We start from the raw sequence: 18,490 nt of genomic DNA, 5'->3' as shown, positions 1-18,490 counted from the left end.
TGGCGACGGATGGGGCAGGCGCCAGGACCATAGACTATAGTCCGACTCCTGGCAGAGACAACCTAGAGACGGTCAGAAGAAGTCTGTTGATGCTAGGTCTGTGAAAAGTTCCTTTACGAGCTGAGAGTATGAGATGAGAGGCACAGCAGGACCCGAATCAGCTGCTGCCATGCAGCCCGGCTCTCGGCAGGGGGTCAGGATCTGCGCTCCTGACGCAACCCTAAAAGCATGGACCACACCGGGAGAACCAGGATGACAGGACTGTTTCAAGTCCTCATTGTTCCAAAATATGATTTATGGGGTGAAGTGAAACTTGGAGAGCAAACTTAAGTATTGACTGGATAATTGGCTGACAACTAATTGCCATGAATTGCGAAGCAATTCATGCAATTAGAAAATAAGTAGCCTAAGGCCCTATAGAAAGTAAACCAGAAAATTAATTTAGTAGAAATGTCGCCAAAAAGGTTTTGCATAAACTGTGTTTGACTTACTAGAAATATATTTCGCTGATGTGGCTACGCTGTTTGAGACTAATGTACTCTTTGCGCCCCACTCATCACAACTTGAAAGATGTAATCACGTCAGCCTGCAGAGGTTTAGTGCCTCCCCTCAGTAAGTGTGACTCATTCTAGAAATATTAAGTGAGTGAGAGAAACAGGAGAGACCTGGAGAGTCTTTAATTGAAGCCATCATCCAGCATAAGGTCCATTATTGCTTTCACATCAGCACGAAGGTTGGGAATAATGGTGACAGCACTTGATTATCTGGCTGAGCAGATTGCTCATCCTCTGCATGCATCCGACATCGTTGGGCTAGGAGGCATAATACTGAACGACGCCTATATACTCCTATACAAGTTTTAAAAAAGAAAGCATTACTCCCAATATGTGTTGATTTGCAAATATTTGTTCATTACGTAAGTCGTAATTTACAATTTGCACATCACCGTTTTGTTTTTTTATCAACAGAAAAGGTACGTCAATGATCAGGAAGTACGTTGTATTTTATGAACAAGGCAAGTCACAAGTTGAGGCAAGTTATTCAACCAAACTGAGTAAAGCTACATCTCCTGCAATTAAAATACCACACCCGCACCCCAAAAATATGCAAAAATCATTTCCCCACTTTTCCATTTATTTATTACAATTAGTTCAATTTTATTCCAACTTCTTTTCCTCGAATGTATCCGCTACCCCTTTTCCATTTAAAAACGTGTCCAGTATGCGACTATATTATAAACTGAAAAGTCCTGACTGTGGAGAAGGGGATGGGAGAAGAATATGGGGTGACGGATCGATGGGGGAGGGAGGGGGGGAAGAAGGGGATGCGGGAGGGGTGGGGTGGGGGGGCTTCCCCCAAAGCCTCTCATGTCATATGAGATATTTGATTCCATATTTAATGTGATTATTATTTTTGCCGTAAATCTTCAATTTTCTTGATCTCTTCTTCGCTGTATTCAATCTTCAGCACTGTCCCCTTGCTCTCCGTCCATCAGCAGGGCAGCATATTTACTCGCTGAGCTGAACTTCTGTAAAACAAACAGCAACAACAATTCATTCCAGCTGCAATTTCGAGAAAAATAATTATTGGCAACAGATAAAACTCAGTAGGAAAGTGATAGTAATGTAAGAGCACAAACGAGTAAAAAACTGCTTGGAACCGGAGCGTGGCGGAGCAACTGATGCCAGCGTTTAAAACGGACATCGGCTGGCGGTGGGCTCCATGGTGAAAGCGCACTCTTGAAACAATAGTGGGACTCGCATACCATTTAAAAAATAAAACGGTATGAGGGGAGGTCTACGTGCTATGTGGGAGATAACACGGGGATGGGAGGAGGGAGTCAGTTCTAGGGGTGAGTCACACATCAACGTCACTCTCTGGACTCACGGGGATTGGGCTCTCTTCGTATTTCTTTGGCTCTGCAGGTGGTCTGGAGTCTCGGTCTCTTCTGTTATCCTTTCTACAATCAGAACCAACACTAGGGTGAACCTTAGGGGCCAGCCGAAGGTCCTCCAAGGCCCAGAGGTGAGGGGCTGGAGAGAGACACTCACGCACACACTCACTCACAAGAACCACCGTTCAGACCAGAGCGCCCACACAAGGATGACTCAAACTTTTTGAAGCCCCAAATCATTGCCCAACAGACCTCTCTGGCCAACTGTTAATGGAAACCAGCTCACATAATGCCACCAGGGGTGGGAGAACATTTACTGCACTGGGGTCTCTTGTTACCAAGAGCGCAAGTCTGCCAAGTTATCGCATCTTGCATGACTCGATTGCGTATAAGGATTAATATGAAGACTCACGGATTTTGATTAATGTGAAACAATAGACACTGATTTAGCATCGTCATTGGTTCTGAGAATCAAATCAAATAAAAATAACAAAGTACACTAGCGATGGTTCAATGCTTTATCTCTAAACACCCCACGGAAAGAGCAGTGACACACACCAGATGTATAGCTGAGATTATGAGGAATCAACAGATGCTCTCTCTCTCGCTCGCTCTCTCTCTCTCTCTCTCTCTCTCTCTCGCTCTCTCTCTCTCTCTCGCTCAAGGCCAGCTTCGAGTCGCTAGCTTCGATTGGCTGACCTGTCGGCCTCTCTCCGCCGGTCTCTGTTGGGGGCCTCTCCTCGGCCCCGCCCAGCTTCGGGGCCCGCGGGCCCCCCACGCCCCCGCGGGGGACCCCGGTCCCTTCGCACAGCGTCAGCCTTATGCTCGTCTGTAAGGACAGGCCAGACAGGTGAGGGGTCAGCGGCTACATGGCTACGGCGACGCACACCACACTGCACCCAGAGCAACGGCGAGGGGACGCGCTCAGCAACACCGGCGCCGGCTCAACGACACGCGGCTAGCGGCTAGCTCCCCGGCATCGTCCAGCTGCAACGCAAGCCTCTTTCAACGCCCGCAGGGGGGAGTTAGGATGCAAAGCAAACTTTAAAGCGCAATTCACACACAACTCCTGGACGTTAGTAGTGCCATAAGGGGGGGGGGGGGGGGGCTCAGCAGTTTTTAATGGATGCTGTACATCGCACGGCTTGACCTGACAAACAAAACGACAAATAACAACAGTCATGTCCATGGGCTTGGAGCGGGCATCAGGGAGCCTTACCCTTTCCAGATCCTCTTTCATCTGCTGAATTTGTGGCGCTGGAGATATAAAGAAAAAGATGGTAAATATATAGAGGTCACAAACGTTCTGAATGCCGATGGAAACCAAGAGAAGTGACTCAGCTCTGGGTCGGGACATGATCAATAAGCGGATAGCTCAGGGATGGAGGCCGTCCAAGAGCCCGAACCCAACTGCACTCTAATCCCTTGTGTACAGAATTTCTTTCCATAGCTACAGATAGAAATACTGTTTGTACATGAGGTCAATGTCATGACGCACCAAAAGGGTTTTAACTTGCGTGTGTTTTTGGGCAAATGACCCAAGTCATAGATTTGGAGCATGTGTTTGCAACAGTCAGCAATCGATTGTTATTTTGTGCAATAAACGTAGAAAAGAAAGGACTAAAATATTACATTGCAATGAAATTAACATCCATACGTATGTAGCCATAAGACCCTTTGACCAAGTAATGCTCATTTAGGGGACATTTGTATCCAAAGAGGCTCACAGTGACGCGCTGGAACCAAACTTAACATTAAAGGAGACATATAAAGGAGACATATACCACCAGGTGTGAGTAAGTTACTAGTGGGCGTGTCCACCTAGATCTGTGCTGGATAGATGAGCAACGTTTACTTCAGTCCACTGGGTAGGCTGGTAGACCGATCTACCCAGCACACATCTAGGTGGAGACGCCCACTCGTGATGTCATATAGGTCCGATTTTCCTAACGGCTTGTAAGGCTAATCACACCTGGTGGTATAGTATGTCCTCTTTAAGGGTGAGGGCCCCAACCACACCCCGTCAGCCACTCCTGCTCCACTACCCGTATGGGTTCCTGACCTGAGTTTAGGTGGAGTTGTACTGCTGGGGGAGATGGGGGAGAGGCCGTCCTTGTCACTGGAGCTGGTGCTGACCGCGCTGCGCTTGGCCCAGGCGTTCTCCTTCGGGGGGGGGGCGGGCACCACCTTCAGCGGCTCCTTGGAAGAGGCGGAGCCTGTGGAGAGGGGGCGCGGGGAGGTGCCCCCGGGGGAGGCGCACTCTTCTTCCCTCCCGCTGAACACCTCGCCGTCCACCGAGCGCTCGCTCTCCCGGCGCCGCGTGCCTGGGGCGGGGCAAGGAGAGCCATCTTTTCAGACGATTTGAGAGAGCTTAACAACATGGAGGTGCAGGCGGGGAACGGAGGCTTCCACAGGAAACGGAAACAACCACAAGCACACTTTTCCAACGTAAAGATGCTCAGTCCATTTCTTTAAAAAAATACACAGGTTTCATTGATTACACGGCGCATGGAACTCTTTCAAATAAAATGCCCTCGCATCGATTTGAATGCCCCCCCCCCCCAACTCATTTAGACATATTTCCGAGCCTATTGTCGTGTTTTACCAGATTACAAATCATTTGATCACTGCCACTATTCCTTTCCATCAAACCAAGACCTTTAAAACGTGTGCTAGTCTCCACACATACACCAACAGTCCACCCGGGGTTCAGATAACCTACCTCTCCCAGAGGTGCTCCCTTGCTGTGATGACTCACTCCCTGTGCGAGATCGCTCTGCCTGCGGTTCCTCAGTGCGCCAGCTTGGGTCCCTGAAGACACACAAGATGCTAGGAAATCAGTAAAGCCTTCAAAGAAAGTTACCTCTTTCAAGACGTTAGTACACACATATTACCACCCAAGTAGTCACGCGTGTTGAATGACAATCAGTGTAGTATTGGTAAAGCGTTTCTCCTTTCCCTCATTTGGAGTCTGGGCTATGCTCCCATTGCTGACATCCACTTCAAATGAAGATATAGGATTGTACCAGTGGTGTGGTCAGATGGGGTGCGGGTGACGGCGTTCGGCCTCTAACCTGTCTCTGTCTCGGGGCTTCCTGTCGAGGCCTCTACCCTTGTCGTCCTCTAGCTGCCTCACCAGCCTCTCCTGCTCCTTCTTCAGCCTCTCCTCCACCTCTCGCTCCTTGGCCGCCGTGTCCACTGGCTTGGCCGCGCCGAAGATGGAGGAGGCCCTGCTTCCAGAGCTGGGAGGGGGCGCTGGAGGCCTCTCCCCTCCGCTGATTACACCGCCAGCACCACCCTGCTCCTCCTCTTTGGGCACGCTGCGGGGCTTTAGGTTCAGCCGGGGCCTGCTTGTGGCAGCTGTGGTTAGGGGGGGGCACACGCATCAGAAGAGGAGGTCATGGCATGAATAGGACCATTTGATTTGATTCCAACTCATGTACACAGTATTTGAATGGGTTACAAAATAAATGACTGAAGGAAGTGCAGCCGTACTTAAAGGGGACCCATTATGCTTCTTTGACTGTTATGACTTATAAACGTTGTTATAATGATTGATTGTCATGTTTAACCATACACAAAAAACAATGTTGATTTTCGGGAAACTCTTCCTCTTATCTGGGCGCTTGCAGCATTCTCTGTCAACGCTCGGTTTCGACCTTCTCCGCACCCTCGCCCCCCTCCTGCCAACCCAACTACGTTGTGATTGGTTACCTTCCTTGAAGCGCGCGTGCGGGCAGATTTGACCAGGCATGTGGGGGCGCGGCAGGAGTGCCACTACGTAGATGATTTCCCGGAAATGTGAATCGCAAAGGTTGTCCCGAGTGTTTAGCGCTCTGCACAGCCACCCCAGACTGTCGGCAGGGAATACGTCAAAATGCATGTACGTCATTATTTGACACTTTAGTATGGTTAAACATGACTATCAATCATTATAACAACGTTTATAGGTCATAAAAGTCGAAAAAGCATAATAGGTCCCCTTTAACAAGCTCACAGCTCGTTCAGGCATATACATTGTGTTGGGTGTTCCTGGTGGTATGAACTGCACAGATAGTGAAACCGTGTTAGAACGGGCATGGGTAACATTGATATTTGTTCTTACCCTCACCCCCCCTCTCCTCGCGCTTCTCGTACCGGTCCTCACGCTCCCCGCCGCCGTAGCGCTCCCGCTCGCCATAGCCACCTCTACTCGGAGGAGCGTCATCATAGTCGCGGCGGTAGCCACTTCCAAAAGCACGGCGGCTGCTGCTTCCGCCAGCACTATCACCTCCACGGGAGCCAAAACCTAGCAAGACAAACATAACGCGTTACGGGTCTGTAAAAAAAGTATAAATCCTAAACTGATTGGCTCAAACAGGGCCAAAATAAATATAATCTTGTCTGACTTAAAATGCCCACTGTTTCAGCTTGAATTCAAAAGAAACATCCCAATGGTTAGATTAAACTTAAAAGTACATCGATGTGTAGGATGTTGCATTTAAAATGACATTGTACTATAAGTAAGCGTATTCCTCTCTCGGACAGGAACATTCAAATGCATCGCTGCCCAGACCGAGCTCCACAAAAACCGTGACGCTACAGGCTAACGTTAGTGGTCGAGGAGCATGACCAACTGTTGGAAAATAGAAAGTACTGCTCCATAAATCCACATGCACACTGAAGTTATACTAAAACAATAACTGCTGCCCTGACCGTTTTACACATCCGCTTACCAGGCAGGTAATTCTTCCTTCGTTTCATGACATCGAAGAGTATACTAAAAGGCATCGTCATTGTGACATTATTTTCCACTTCAGATGCCATGACATGCCACCAGGTGTGGTTTGATTAGCCGTTACAAGCCGTTTTGACATCACAAGTGGGCGTGTCCACCTAGATGTGTGCTGGATAGATCAGTCTACCAGCCTACCCAGTGGACTGTATAGCAAACGTTGCTCATCCATCTGTCACACATCTAGGTGGACACGCCCACCTGTGATGTCATAAGGGACAGATTTCCAAAACGGCTTGTAACGGCTAATCACACCACAACTTGTGTCATGTCATGGGACCTTTAATATAATGGGTCCCAATGGATGCCGCCTAAATTCCTGTTAAGGTTGCAATTCTGTTAAGTCCACACTTAAAGCCTATCGGGCGATCAACATGAAAGTGGATGGAGAATCGCAGACAACATGGAAAAAAATGGACATCTGGGATAGGATTTTAGGTTCACATGCACTTCAAAATAGGTATGGCTGAGACAGGGAAGTATTGAGGTCTGTATGATAGGAATCCATGTTTCAGTTAAACTAGCTGCAAGGCCAATATAAATAATGAACACCATGTGGTGTCATCTTACCAACACCGTGAGCGCATACGTTTTAGTACGGGCGGCGCCACGGTTAGGACAAACGATAATTGTGATTATTAAGTTTGATTAACAGATTATCAATTAAATCATGATTCTGTGGCGCCTGCTGTATAAGAAAGTATAATGTTCAAACAATTCCTGAGTTGTAATGGTTTGCAACTAGTGTTTTCCAAACGCACAAACTTTGATGCATTTATGTTATTATAATTACCCTTAATTGCTACCTTTTACGATTAGTTCATTGCAGAGGTCAATATCACGATCTAGATTAATATGCTATTCATCTTGTAGTCGTACCCCAGTTGGTATCAACCCCCCCCGGCAGTGTTGACGCCATGCTGCAACAGCTAGAGAAGCCCATAACGGAGACGTACAGCAGATGGGCATGAGTCCCAGGCCGTCTCTCTTACCTCCCCGGTCGTAGTCTCTGCGGTCCCCAGCATCGTAGCGTTCCCGGAAGCGGTCTCTGCCGCCACCTGATTCATAGCGGTCGTTGTCGCGGCGCGGCCCGTCTTTGAAGCGGTCGGATTCGAAGCGGTCTCTTGAGCCTGCCACCGAGATAGAAAGGTTTGATGCTGATAGATCCGAATGAGTCATAGCACTGCCGAGACGAGCTCAATTGGGCGGTCTGCTGAATGATCAAGTGTCTTCAGCGGAAGTTCAAAAGCTTGAGGAAATCCTGCCAGCTATTGTAATTCTTTTCTCCATGTGGCAATTTAAGCATCAGCTGACACCTCTCCATTACACACTTAATACGATAGTAGACGTAAATAGCCCAATTTAAGGCTTTCATTTGACACACATGTAATAACAGGTTTTAAGCTTATAAGTATGTTGCCCCACTCAAAACATAACATGCAATGTTAGAGGAAACACTGGGGCAGGTCTCACGTTCGCCAAACGCATCTTCTTTCTTGGGAGGCGCGTCGTCTTCATTGACAGGGCGGGCCCGCCAGTCCGTGTCAGTCTTGTCAGGACCCAGGTCGGACATGCGCCCTCCTCGGTCGCGACCCCCCATCTGCCCATTGTCCCTTTCTGAGAAAGGAGGGGACACAGAGAGGAGGAGACATTAAGACAGGAAGAGGAGACACAGAGACAAGAGAGGGCAGCAGGAGACAGATAGGAGAGAGCAGGAGGAGACAGAGAGACAGGAGGAGACAGAGACAGGAGAGGGCAGGAGGAGACAGAGACAGGAGAGGGTAGGAGGAGACAGGAGAGAGCAGGAGGAGACAGAGACAGGAGGAGACAGAGAGACGGGAGAGAGCAGGAGGAGACAGACAGGAGGAGACAGAGAGACGGGAGAGAGCAGAAGGAGACAGACAGGAGGAGACAGAGACGGGAGAGAGCAGGAGGAGACAGAAGGAGACAGGGAGAGAGCAGGAGACAGACAGACAGACAGACAGGAGGAGACAGAGACGGGAGAGGGCAGGAGGTGACAGAGAGACGGGAGAGGCCAGGAGGTGACAGAGAAAGCAGGAGGAGACAGAGAGACAGGAGGAGACAAAGAGACAGGAGGAGACAAAGAGACAGGAGAGGGCAGGAGGAGACAGAGACAGGAGGAGACAGAGAGACGGGAGGAGACAGAGAGACGGGAGAGAGCAGGAGGAGACAGAGACAGGAGGAGACAGAGAGACGGGAGAGAGCAGGAGGAGACAGAAGGAGACAGAGACGGGAGAGAGCAGGAGACAGACAGGAGGAGACAGACAGGAGGAGACAGAGGGATAGGAGAGAGCAGGAGGAGACAGAGAGACAGGAGGAAACAGACAGGAGAGAGTAGGAGGAGACAGAGAGACAGGAGGAGACAGAGACGGGAGAGAGCAGGAGGAGACAGAGAGACAGGAGGAGACAGAGAGAGACAGAGACAGGAGGAGACAGACAGAGAGACAGAGAGACAGGAGGAGACAGAGACAGGAGGAGACACAGAGACAGGAGGAGACACAGAGACAGGAGGAGACACAGAGACAGGAGGAGACAGACAGGAGGAGACAGAGACGGGAGGAGACAGAGACGGGAGGAGACAGACGGGAGAGGGTAGGAGGAGACAGAGGGATAGGAGAGCAGGAGGAGACAGAGAGAGCAGGAGGAGACAGAGAGACAGGAGGAGACAAAGAGACAGGAGGAGACAGACAGGAGAGGGCAGGAGGAGACAGAGAGACAGGAGGAGACAGAGACAGGAGAGGGCAGGAGGAGACAGAAGGCAGCACACAAGAGTGCAGTCTGTGATCCGTCTCATAAGATCCATCAAGATCAAGGGAAAGGCATAACTGTTACTGGTCAGCATCGTCTTTTTATGACCTCATAGCAATCCTTATGTGCATACTACACATAAACTTACCCTTGTCGTTAGACTGGTCTGCAATGTCCACGCGGATCCTTCGGTTTCCAAGGTTCTGGAGGAAACATGGGGCAGAACATACAAAAATAATGGATAAGTCTGAGTCAGCACCATCATACATTGTGGACAATGGCTTTTACAAAGGCTTTCTTCCCCAAGAGAAAACCCTTCCTTGGGATGTCCCAATAGCATAATAGTTTGCGCTTGTTAGGGGTGTGCCAAAATATCGATACTGCGACATATCGCGATATTTCGTCTTGCGGGACGTTATCGATATGCTGACGCCAAATATCGATATTTAAAGGTCCCATGACATGAAAATCTCACTTTATGAGGTTTTCTAACATAAATATGAGTTCCCTAGCCTGCCTATGGTCCCCCAATTGCTAAAACTTGCGTTTGGTGTAAAACGAGCGGTTCTGCTCGCCTTTGAAAAAACGGAGGCTCAAGTGCGCTGATTTGGAATGTCTGTATTCTTGACGTCATCAGGAATCTCAGCTCCTCCCCTTACTCTGCCTGGCCCGCCCAGAGACGTTGGCCCGCCAATGAGACTAGACCGTGCGAGCGCCACATGTGTGTGTGTTTGTGTGAATACACACACTGTAACGCAAGTGTTTCTTGTCGGTTCTTTGACGTGTCTTGTACTTCCACAATGAGACTGTTGTGGGGGTTATGTTATCTCAGCCATGGTTGAGAAGGAATTGGGAGAAAGGAACTTTGGCTTTGACTGGCTGAAGTACATGAACTGCGTCATGCCGCCGGTTGCCGCGAGGCACCATCGTCCGGCAGCGGGCAGCCGGCAGCAGGCAGCGCGCGGTTCAGTCGACTTCAGGTTGATGTGAAAGTGGAAGAACTGGAGACGTCGCAGAACCCGACAAAGTCGTTTGTGATTCATTATATCGTCTGGAGGCGCACACCGCTTTTGGCCGTGATAATATGTATTAAATGATATAGATTTCTATGTATTATATGATATTATTTAGATACAGAGCTCCAGGACTGTATCGCAAGTGTTGTACACTTCCTTGTTATTTGGATAACCGTTCTGTCGGACTCTGGTATTTCTACAACGAGACTCGTATTGGGGGTTATCTCAGCCAAGGTTGAGAATGAATTGGGGGGAAGGAACTTTGGCTTTGACTCCCTCAAGAACATGAACCACGACATGGAGGAGAAAGGGATTGTTGGCGGCGAATGTTTCCAGCTTGAGACCCGCGGCGCTGAGGTGCCTAAGCGCTGCCCGGGAACAATCCCTTTCTCCTCCTTGTCGTGGTTCAGTCTACTTCACATTGATGAGGACGTTGAAGAACCAGGAACGTCGGAGAACCCAACGCGGTCGTTTGAGATTCATAATATCGGCTCACACATCTTTTGGCGGTTATAATATATATTATATGATATAGATATCTATGTAGGCTATATGATAATATTTTGATATAGAGCTCCAGGACTCCCGTGTGTTCTAGAATATTTACAGAACACGGCTAAAGGCTGTGTGCGCCTCGCCATTGCGATACATCCACTGTAAACAGAGCGAATGAAACTAAGCAATGAAATGTTTTCTGCATATATTTTGTTTTCTAATTTTCTGTTATTTTGCATAAAATGTTTTTGTAATAAATTCTGAATTTCTTCAGTGACACAGATATCGTGATGTATCGTGGGTGAAATTTCTTGCAATATATCGATAATCGCAGAATCGCTGTATCGTGATATTATCGTTATCGTGGGTAAAATATCGTGATAGTATCGTATCGTGGGGTACCTAGTGATACCCAGCCCTAGCGCTTGTCATATAAAAAGTTTGAGAACTTTGTTTCATAACTAAGCGATATTAAAAAAAATGAAACATGCCTGCAAAACAAACTTGAGAACATATTGACACACACTTAACATAATGCCTCTCTGACCTCACTGCAGTCTTTTAGCCCCAGGGGCAGAGATTGCAGGCTGAGACTGTTCAATATTTCTTGTTTTCACACCATGCCTCTTTAATGGTTGAGCAGAAGTGGCCTGTTGATGAATAGCTTTCAAATACTTTGATATGCATTGGAACAACGTTTTGAAGCTGCCATTAAAATCAAAGAAAGTTCCCCACATTGGAAAAGTTTGACAAGATGACCAGGAAGACCCCAACATCCAAACCGAAATGTACAGGAGCATGGCGGTGCTGTGGTAGTTTATTCAAATAATCCCACATCTCCAAAACCAGTTTATGTTTCAAAGTTGTTTCATTTAAGATGCAAATTTATTTGATACTCAACTTCACGCTACGAATTTCAGCGATCAGACACTTCGAAATAGACGCAATCGCCAGTAAGAGTCCTGCGTGTCTGATACGGTATACCTTCCATGGCCTACAATTACCTCCTTTAAAAAAGGTGCCATGGCATGAAAATCTCACTTTATGAGGTTTTCTAACATAAATATGAGTTCCCCTAGCCTGCCTATGGTCCCCCAGTGGCTAAAACTTGCGTTCGGTGTAAAACGAGCACTAAGTGTTCTGCTCGCCTTTGAAAAAACTGAGGCTCAAGCGCGCTGATTTGGAATGTGGTTTCTTATGTTGTCACATAGCATCTAAGCTCCCCCCCCATACTCTGCCTGGCCCGCCCAGACTTTGGCCTGCCAATGAGACACGACCGTGCGAGCGCCACATGTGTGTGTGTGCAAGTGTTTTTTGTCGGTTCTTTGACGTTTCTTGTATTTCCACAAAGAGACTGTAGTGGGGGTTATCTCAGCCATGGTTGAGAAGGAATTGGGGGAAAGGAACTTTGGCTTTGACTCCCTGAAATACATGAACTGCGACATGCCGCCAGTTGCCGCAAGGCACCACCGCCGCGAAGCACCACCGCCCGGCAGCGGGCAGCGCGCGGTTCAGTCTACTTCAGATTTATGTGAAAGTGGAAGAACCAGAGACGTCGCAGAACCTGACAGTCGTTTGTGATTCATAATATCGTCTGGAGGCGCACACAGCTTTTGGCCTTGATAATATGTGATATAGATATCTATGTATTATATGAGATTATTTAGATATAGAGCTCCAGGACTGTAACACAAGTGTTGTACACTTCCTTGTTATTTGGATAACCGTTCTGCTTTTGGTGTTATGGCGCATAACACGGCGGACTCTCGTCTCTGGTATAACAAGACTCGTAGTGGGGGTTATCTCAGCCATGGTTGAGAATGAATTGGGGGAAAGGAATTTTGGCTTTGACCCCCTCAAGAACATGAACCACGACATGGAGGAGAAAGGGATTGTTGGCGGCGAATGTCTCCCGCTTGAGCCCCGCTTCCGAGGCACCAACGCCTCGGCGCTGCAGGAGGCGGAGGTGCCCAAGCGCTGCCCGGCAACAATCCCTTTCTCCTCCTTGTCGCGGTTCAGTCTACTTCACATTGATGTGGACGTGGAAGAACCAGGAACATCGGAGAACCCACCGCGGTCGTTTGAGATTCATAATATCGGCTCACACAGCTTTTGGCCGTGATAATATATATTATATAGATATCTATGTATATGATATAATTTAGATATAGAGCTCCAGGACTCCCGTGTGTTCTAGAATATTTACAGAACACGGCTAAAGGCTGTGTGCGCCTCGCCATTGCGGTACATCCACTGTAAGAAGAGCGCATGGTACCATGGCTGCAAGCTGCTCAGGGCATCTACCCCACCTTCCTCCTTGACCCGCCTCGCTCCTCCTCGTTTTTATTATAGCTACAGACACCAAAATAGCGCATTTGGGGGAAGCTCAATGTGCGACTGTCTCGGAGTGGCTGTAACTCTGCAGCACGGCTGAATTTCTGGAATGTCTTTGAATACTGTGTTAGTGGCCCACTAATACCTATATTAAAGCATCCATAAAATAGCATGTCACGGCAACTTTAACAGCTACCAAACTAAAACAGTATTTAAAGTGATGCGTCTTACGTTTCAAAGTATCTCTGGATATAAACTGACATAACAGTCAAATTGCCATTTAGATGTGTATCGCGCCAGCTTTACAATGGAATAAGGAACGCAGTGGAGGTCCAGTGTAAACGTTACGCACAGCCTACATATAATTAACGATAAACTGACCATATCTGTTCATTGGTGGGAACTATCAGACTTTGAGAAAGACCCTTGCAAAAAGAGTACAAGGGTACTCATGTACTCCACTGAACAGTGTATTCCATCCGTGTTTTTCGGCCATTTCTTGCATCCCTACATGCGCTGATATTTGGTGCGCTCATGACTATGAGTAATAGATGGCATGTCACTGTTCCACTTGCTCTGCTCATAGATTTAGTGTTTAGTTGAGCGACAGTTCTGCAATTACGACTTGATGCACAGGTTTAGCAAGAGTCGCAACGGCTCACCTCCTCGTTCAGATTCAGGGCCCCCAGAAGGGAATCCACGTCATCAAACTCTGCGTAGCCGAAGCCCTTCAGGCGCTCTGGGTTGCTGGGCTCCCTGGGGAGACGCACAGCACTGATCTGGAGATGGAGGGAAAAGTACATATGATCAATGACATAACAGGGACTCGCTAAGCAGAGTAGTGACACTGGGTGAACTGTGACTGGCCCTCTGTCACCTGCATGGCACCAATTGGAAATCCACCTTCTTTGACTGAGCATTTCAAGGAACACCCTAGCTATTACCTTGCCTATTTTGTTGCAGCAATGTTTAGCCGGCAATGATTCATTGGCCCTCGATAAATGAATGGTAACCCAACCCTAACTGTTCCATTCCTCAACCACCACTACTAGTCAAGCAGACTTGTTATTGACACAAGATTATACTAATTATGTTAACATTGTGTAATCAAATTGATTAATGCATGCAGAAAATGAACAGTGAAGGAATTAATTCATGGTTGACTGGCATGACCAAAATAAATACATTAAGACAAGAACCCAAAGAGTTCCATCAAATCAAAGACTAGAATATTTTGGCAAAAATTGCCACAATATAAAAAAAAAAAAATGCTCAGAAGCCTCCCCCAGGCAAACACCACCGTTAAGTTATGACGACTTTAATAGACCTCGTTTGCAATAAGCTCCATAAAGAGAGTTGGAAAAAAACGAGGAGGTAGAAAGCAGGTTTTTTTGTATTCCATGTGTAATCTGCCTAAAGGACAACACTATCCTCCATCACAATTCAACCAAACTAAACGATTAAGGGAAACACATTGTTCCAAAATGTACTATCAGTTCTTTCCTTACTTGAGCTACCTTTAGACACTTGGTTTCACCTTGCATGGTAGTGCAATGACTACTACTATTGCTAATGCTAGAGATGCCAATGCCCAATCGTTTCTGGGCTAAAAAAAAACCACAAAGGGCATGTCATTTGGGTCCTGTGTGTGATTTGAATGAAAACCAGGGTGGCCGAAAACAGTGCCTGGAGAAGTGGCAAAGATGAGGCCCGAGTCATCAGAGGAGGCACAGCAGACCGGAGAGTGTGAGTGCACGCTCGCACAATTAATTGCATATTTACCAAAATCGTCATTTTACCCTAGTTAAAAGGTCAAAAAACAAATGTCTTTTTTTTCGTAAGCGCCTAACAAGCGTTATTGAATACGTATTCAGTTTTTCACAATGAATAACCACATCACAATATCGGGCAAGTGAACATTAAATTAAAATACGGTGCAACCCGGGAATCTGCATGGGACACTTACTGCCAGGCCACGGAAGAAGTCTTTGATGGATTCCTCGCTGACGTCGTAGGGCAGGTTGCCCAGGAAGGCGGTGTAGGGTGGGCTGCGGGGCAGCCGGGCGCGGTCCACATCGGGCTCGCGGGCCGAGCGCGGAGCGGTTGGCAGGATGGAGCGGTCGATGTTCGACCGGAACGAATCCTCCTCTGTGTGCCAGGAGGTGGAGACTGCATGGACAGATGTAGCAAACAACAATCATGTTATCGTGTACCCGTGGTCATGTACATGCTTGGGGACCACAATGACGAAAACAAAAGAGCTTTACTGTTCTTAACGAATACAGGACTTGCTATTGTTGTGCTTGAGAAATGAAAAGCTGTGACACGACTGACTAACTCCACATTTTACGCATCATCATATCATCTTTTAGAAGATATTTTGAAGGTGAAGAGTGTGCGTGCGTGTGCGCACCATCTCCATCCAGGTCATCAGTCTCATCGGCCCAGCTGGTAGACTTGGCGGGGTAGTTGGGAGGTGGGGCATTCCCTCCCCTTTCCCCTCCTCCTCCTCCTCCGCCTCCACTGTCCTCAGACAGGAAGTCAGTCAAGGAAAAGGTCTTCCCTTTCTTATTCCCCTTCTTTTTAGCTGCTATAAGACACACCAAACAAAGAAAAGAGTTAACATCACTTTAATTTGGACACTGAAACTGAAGATGGAAATGCTTTTCCTAACGCTTTATACATCCATGCTGGTAAACAGGAGGGTATCATAACACTTAAGGTAAAAACGGAGAACACGGAAAGGAAATGCACCAACATCCCCTATTCAACAGTCCCTGCTTTTGTTGACAGCTTCGCCTGTCCCCAGATTAACAGTTCAGTGGCCGTGCTTCAGTTAACTACGACCTGTCCCTGTGAGATATAGGAAATGCAGTATGCCGACCAAGATGAGGAATGTACTACCCTGATGGAGAATTCCTTGTCTGAAACTAATCCATGATTCAAGTATGCCCTGCTCATAACGAAGGGACTAGTCGGTAAATGTCCAACAATGGCCCTGTTAGTTGCAAACTGAATATAAAAAGAAAATGGAGGACAGGTGTGCACCTTTAAACTTGTGACTAGCGTGCATTGAGAGTATTAGAAGATAAAATTTGGATGCATTTTTTGAAAGAAACGTGTTTGTTCAGTTTCTGTATTCAGTCAATGGCAGTTTGTGGGGGGTTGGACGGCGGTTTGTTTTGGTCCTGGGGAGGGAGGTCAGAAGGACAAAGCTCCCAGTAAGCTTTATTGTCAAAAATCCAGGCAGTCAGGGCATTCTTTCACAAAGCGCAAAAGCCATACACATACCCTACACACACTTACTGTTTACACTTTGGGCATTGCTGTACCCAAACGCAAAGATGAATGAAAACCAATGAATCACTCAATCGCACCCGTGGTACTGCATTGAGGCATGTACACCGTATCGTAGATGCATCTACAGTGACTAATATAGCTCCCAAGATGTTATTCAGACGTTACGTATGATGAGAAAAATCTATCACTCTGTTGACTTGCTAGCCAAGTAGCCCGCCATTGTCTTTATGCGAGCATAGTCAGCAATGGACTGCTGACGGGGGAAGAATCCCCTGCTTAGCTGGTCAGGTTTTAGGGCCTAGCGCTCATGGCTGCGCCAGCACCAGAATGCGCCACTAGTAAGCAGCAGCATGCAAGTTAAAGACACACACATGCGGATCAAAGTTGGAACACACTGTCAAGGTTTTTTTTGAATGCGACAGACACCGCTAGTATGGTATTTATCCATCGGCTACTAAACACGGACATAGCCGAATTAAGTGGCGCACGTGGGGAATTCCGTGGGAAGCGCACATTATTCAAGTCGACCCCTCCTCCAAGAAATGCCCGAACCGAGGCGACGAAGACACAATGTGGCGTTTCTTTCCGCAGTGGGCGACACTTCATAACATGACACCAAATCAATCATAAACAGAGTACTCAGAAAACATTTGAGTCGGTATTCGCAGAAGCAACTATAACATTCTATGAATAAAGGAATTCCCGCGATATCTGCGCAGAGATGGCTAAATCGTGCAAGTCGTTGCCTCGCACATACCGCTCTTTCGGCCGCTGCGACTTTACTGGGACCAACAACCGCCACGCGTGGTCGTTCTCGTAAGACAATAACACCGATTACTAAAACAGCTGTTAGGCATGATGTAAGCTCTCCGTTCGATGTATGGTCGAGATAATACACTCTGAAATATCCTAAACGACCCAGATCGTTCACCCACATAAACCTCACCTGACGCCGCCATCTTGGAGAGCGAGTTGGTACCAGAGTCCCGGATGAAGGCGTCACAAGTTTATTATCGGGAGCGCGCAGCGAGGTCCACGAGCATGTCTTTCCACAAGTCCACTTTAGTTCTAGAAGGGTCTCTCTAGCTGCAGGCTCAGGCCTTTCAATTCGATTCGGTTTTAATTCATAAAGATTTATTGGCATGTAAGAAAAACGTTGCGTTAGCAAGCAGGTGAAAAATTAGGCCAAAATAAAAACATGAATAAGGTAAATTATCAAAAGTAAAACACAAAATATATACATACCCAAAAGTAGAATATTAAATACTATACAGGTCAAATATGGAATAGGCCTCTCAGAGTGTATAAAAAATGTCAAATATCCCCTGATAAAGTAAAGATACAGCGTACATACACTTTATTAACAGGAGGATGGAGTATGGAGGTCTTGGGGATATGTGCAATAGTGCAATCGTTGTGAACAGACAGAAAAAGTGAAATTTTATGTTGACAAAGATGTGCCATGTTGTGGCTGTGCTCACTGAGTCTGTGCCTGGTCAAGGATTTTCTTGACTATTGGTTAGTCATGGGGATTCTGCAACTGTGTATTCACTGTTTAGGGACAAGGAAACATGCCAAAACCTTCCCTTTATTTTACTTACAATTTGGTTTAGCCTGATGTCCCAGGACCAGTATGCTAAGGGAACTATTTTCTATATGATATTCTCTGTGGGTGAGGGACTTGTTGTGGAGTGTGTGACTGTCACCTTCCTTCATGTGGTTATACAATTTTAGCGCTATCTTCTGGATTTTAATAATGAAGGTATCGTCCTAATTCTGCTCTGCATGCATTCAATTTGCAGAGGATAGCTTTTCTGATATCTGCATGCAGAGTTTCAATTTGATGTTTGGCTGAGATTTCTAGTTTGATGCTAAATTGTATGGCATAAAAGTCCCTCCTTGCCTTGT

At 47.1% G+C, this 18,490-nt stretch overlaps 1 protein-coding gene across 6 annotated transcripts; it reads right to left on the bottom strand.

Annotated features, from left to right (window-relative positions):
- Window positions 1-661: 661 nt before the first annotated feature.
- On the bottom strand, window positions 662-17,583 carry eif4ba (eukaryotic translation initiation factor 4Ba). 6 transcript variants are annotated; one of them, XM_030374221.1, is made up of 15 exons: window positions 17,529-17,583; window positions 15,696-15,872; window positions 15,249-15,451; window positions 13,945-14,061; window positions 9,586-9,640; window positions 8,142-8,285; window positions 7,661-7,798; window positions 6,000-6,182; window positions 4,969-5,254; window positions 4,617-4,705; window positions 3,957-4,242; window positions 3,114-3,151; window positions 2,594-2,723; window positions 1,888-1,960; window positions 662-1,528 (listed from the first exon to the last, which is right to left on the bottom strand). In XM_030374221.1, the coding sequence occupies exons 1-15, from the start codon at window positions 17,539-17,541 to the stop codon at window positions 1,457-1,459; spliced, it is 2,004 nt and encodes a 667-aa protein (XP_030230081.1). In that variant the 5' UTR covers window positions 17,542-17,583; the 3' UTR covers window positions 662-1,456. The 6 variants fall into 6 exon arrangements, with proteins under 6 accessions (XP_030230081.1, XP_030230082.1, XP_030230083.1 ...); XM_030374222.1 differs by having other exon boundaries at window positions 3,957-4,218; window positions 17,529-17,580; XM_030374223.1 differs by lacking the exon at window positions 2,594-2,723 and having other exon boundaries at window positions 17,529-17,581.
- Window positions 17,584-18,490: the final 907 nt, after the last annotated feature.

This window comes from Gadus morhua, chromosome 13 (assembly GCF_902167405.1).
Source record: "Gadus morhua chromosome 13, gadMor3.0, whole genome shotgun sequence".
NCBI lineage: Eukaryota > Metazoa > Chordata > Actinopteri > Gadiformes > Gadidae > Gadus > Gadus morhua.
This window is presented reverse-complemented; position numbering and strand designations above follow the sequence as displayed.

What these genes read in the sequence shown, in the direction of transcription:
- eif4ba (XM_030374221.1), bottom strand. An exon ending in CGAGGAGAGGGGGGGTGAGG is followed by an intron (nt 5,255 to 5,999) that starts GTAAGAACAAAT and finishes CCCTAACCACAG; the next exon opens with CTGCCACAAGCAGGCCCCGG. An exon ending in AAGCCCCGAGACAGAGACAG is followed by an intron (nt 4,706 to 4,968) that starts GTTAGAGGCCGA and finishes GTGTGTCTTCAG; the next exon opens with GGACCCAAGCTGGCGCACTG.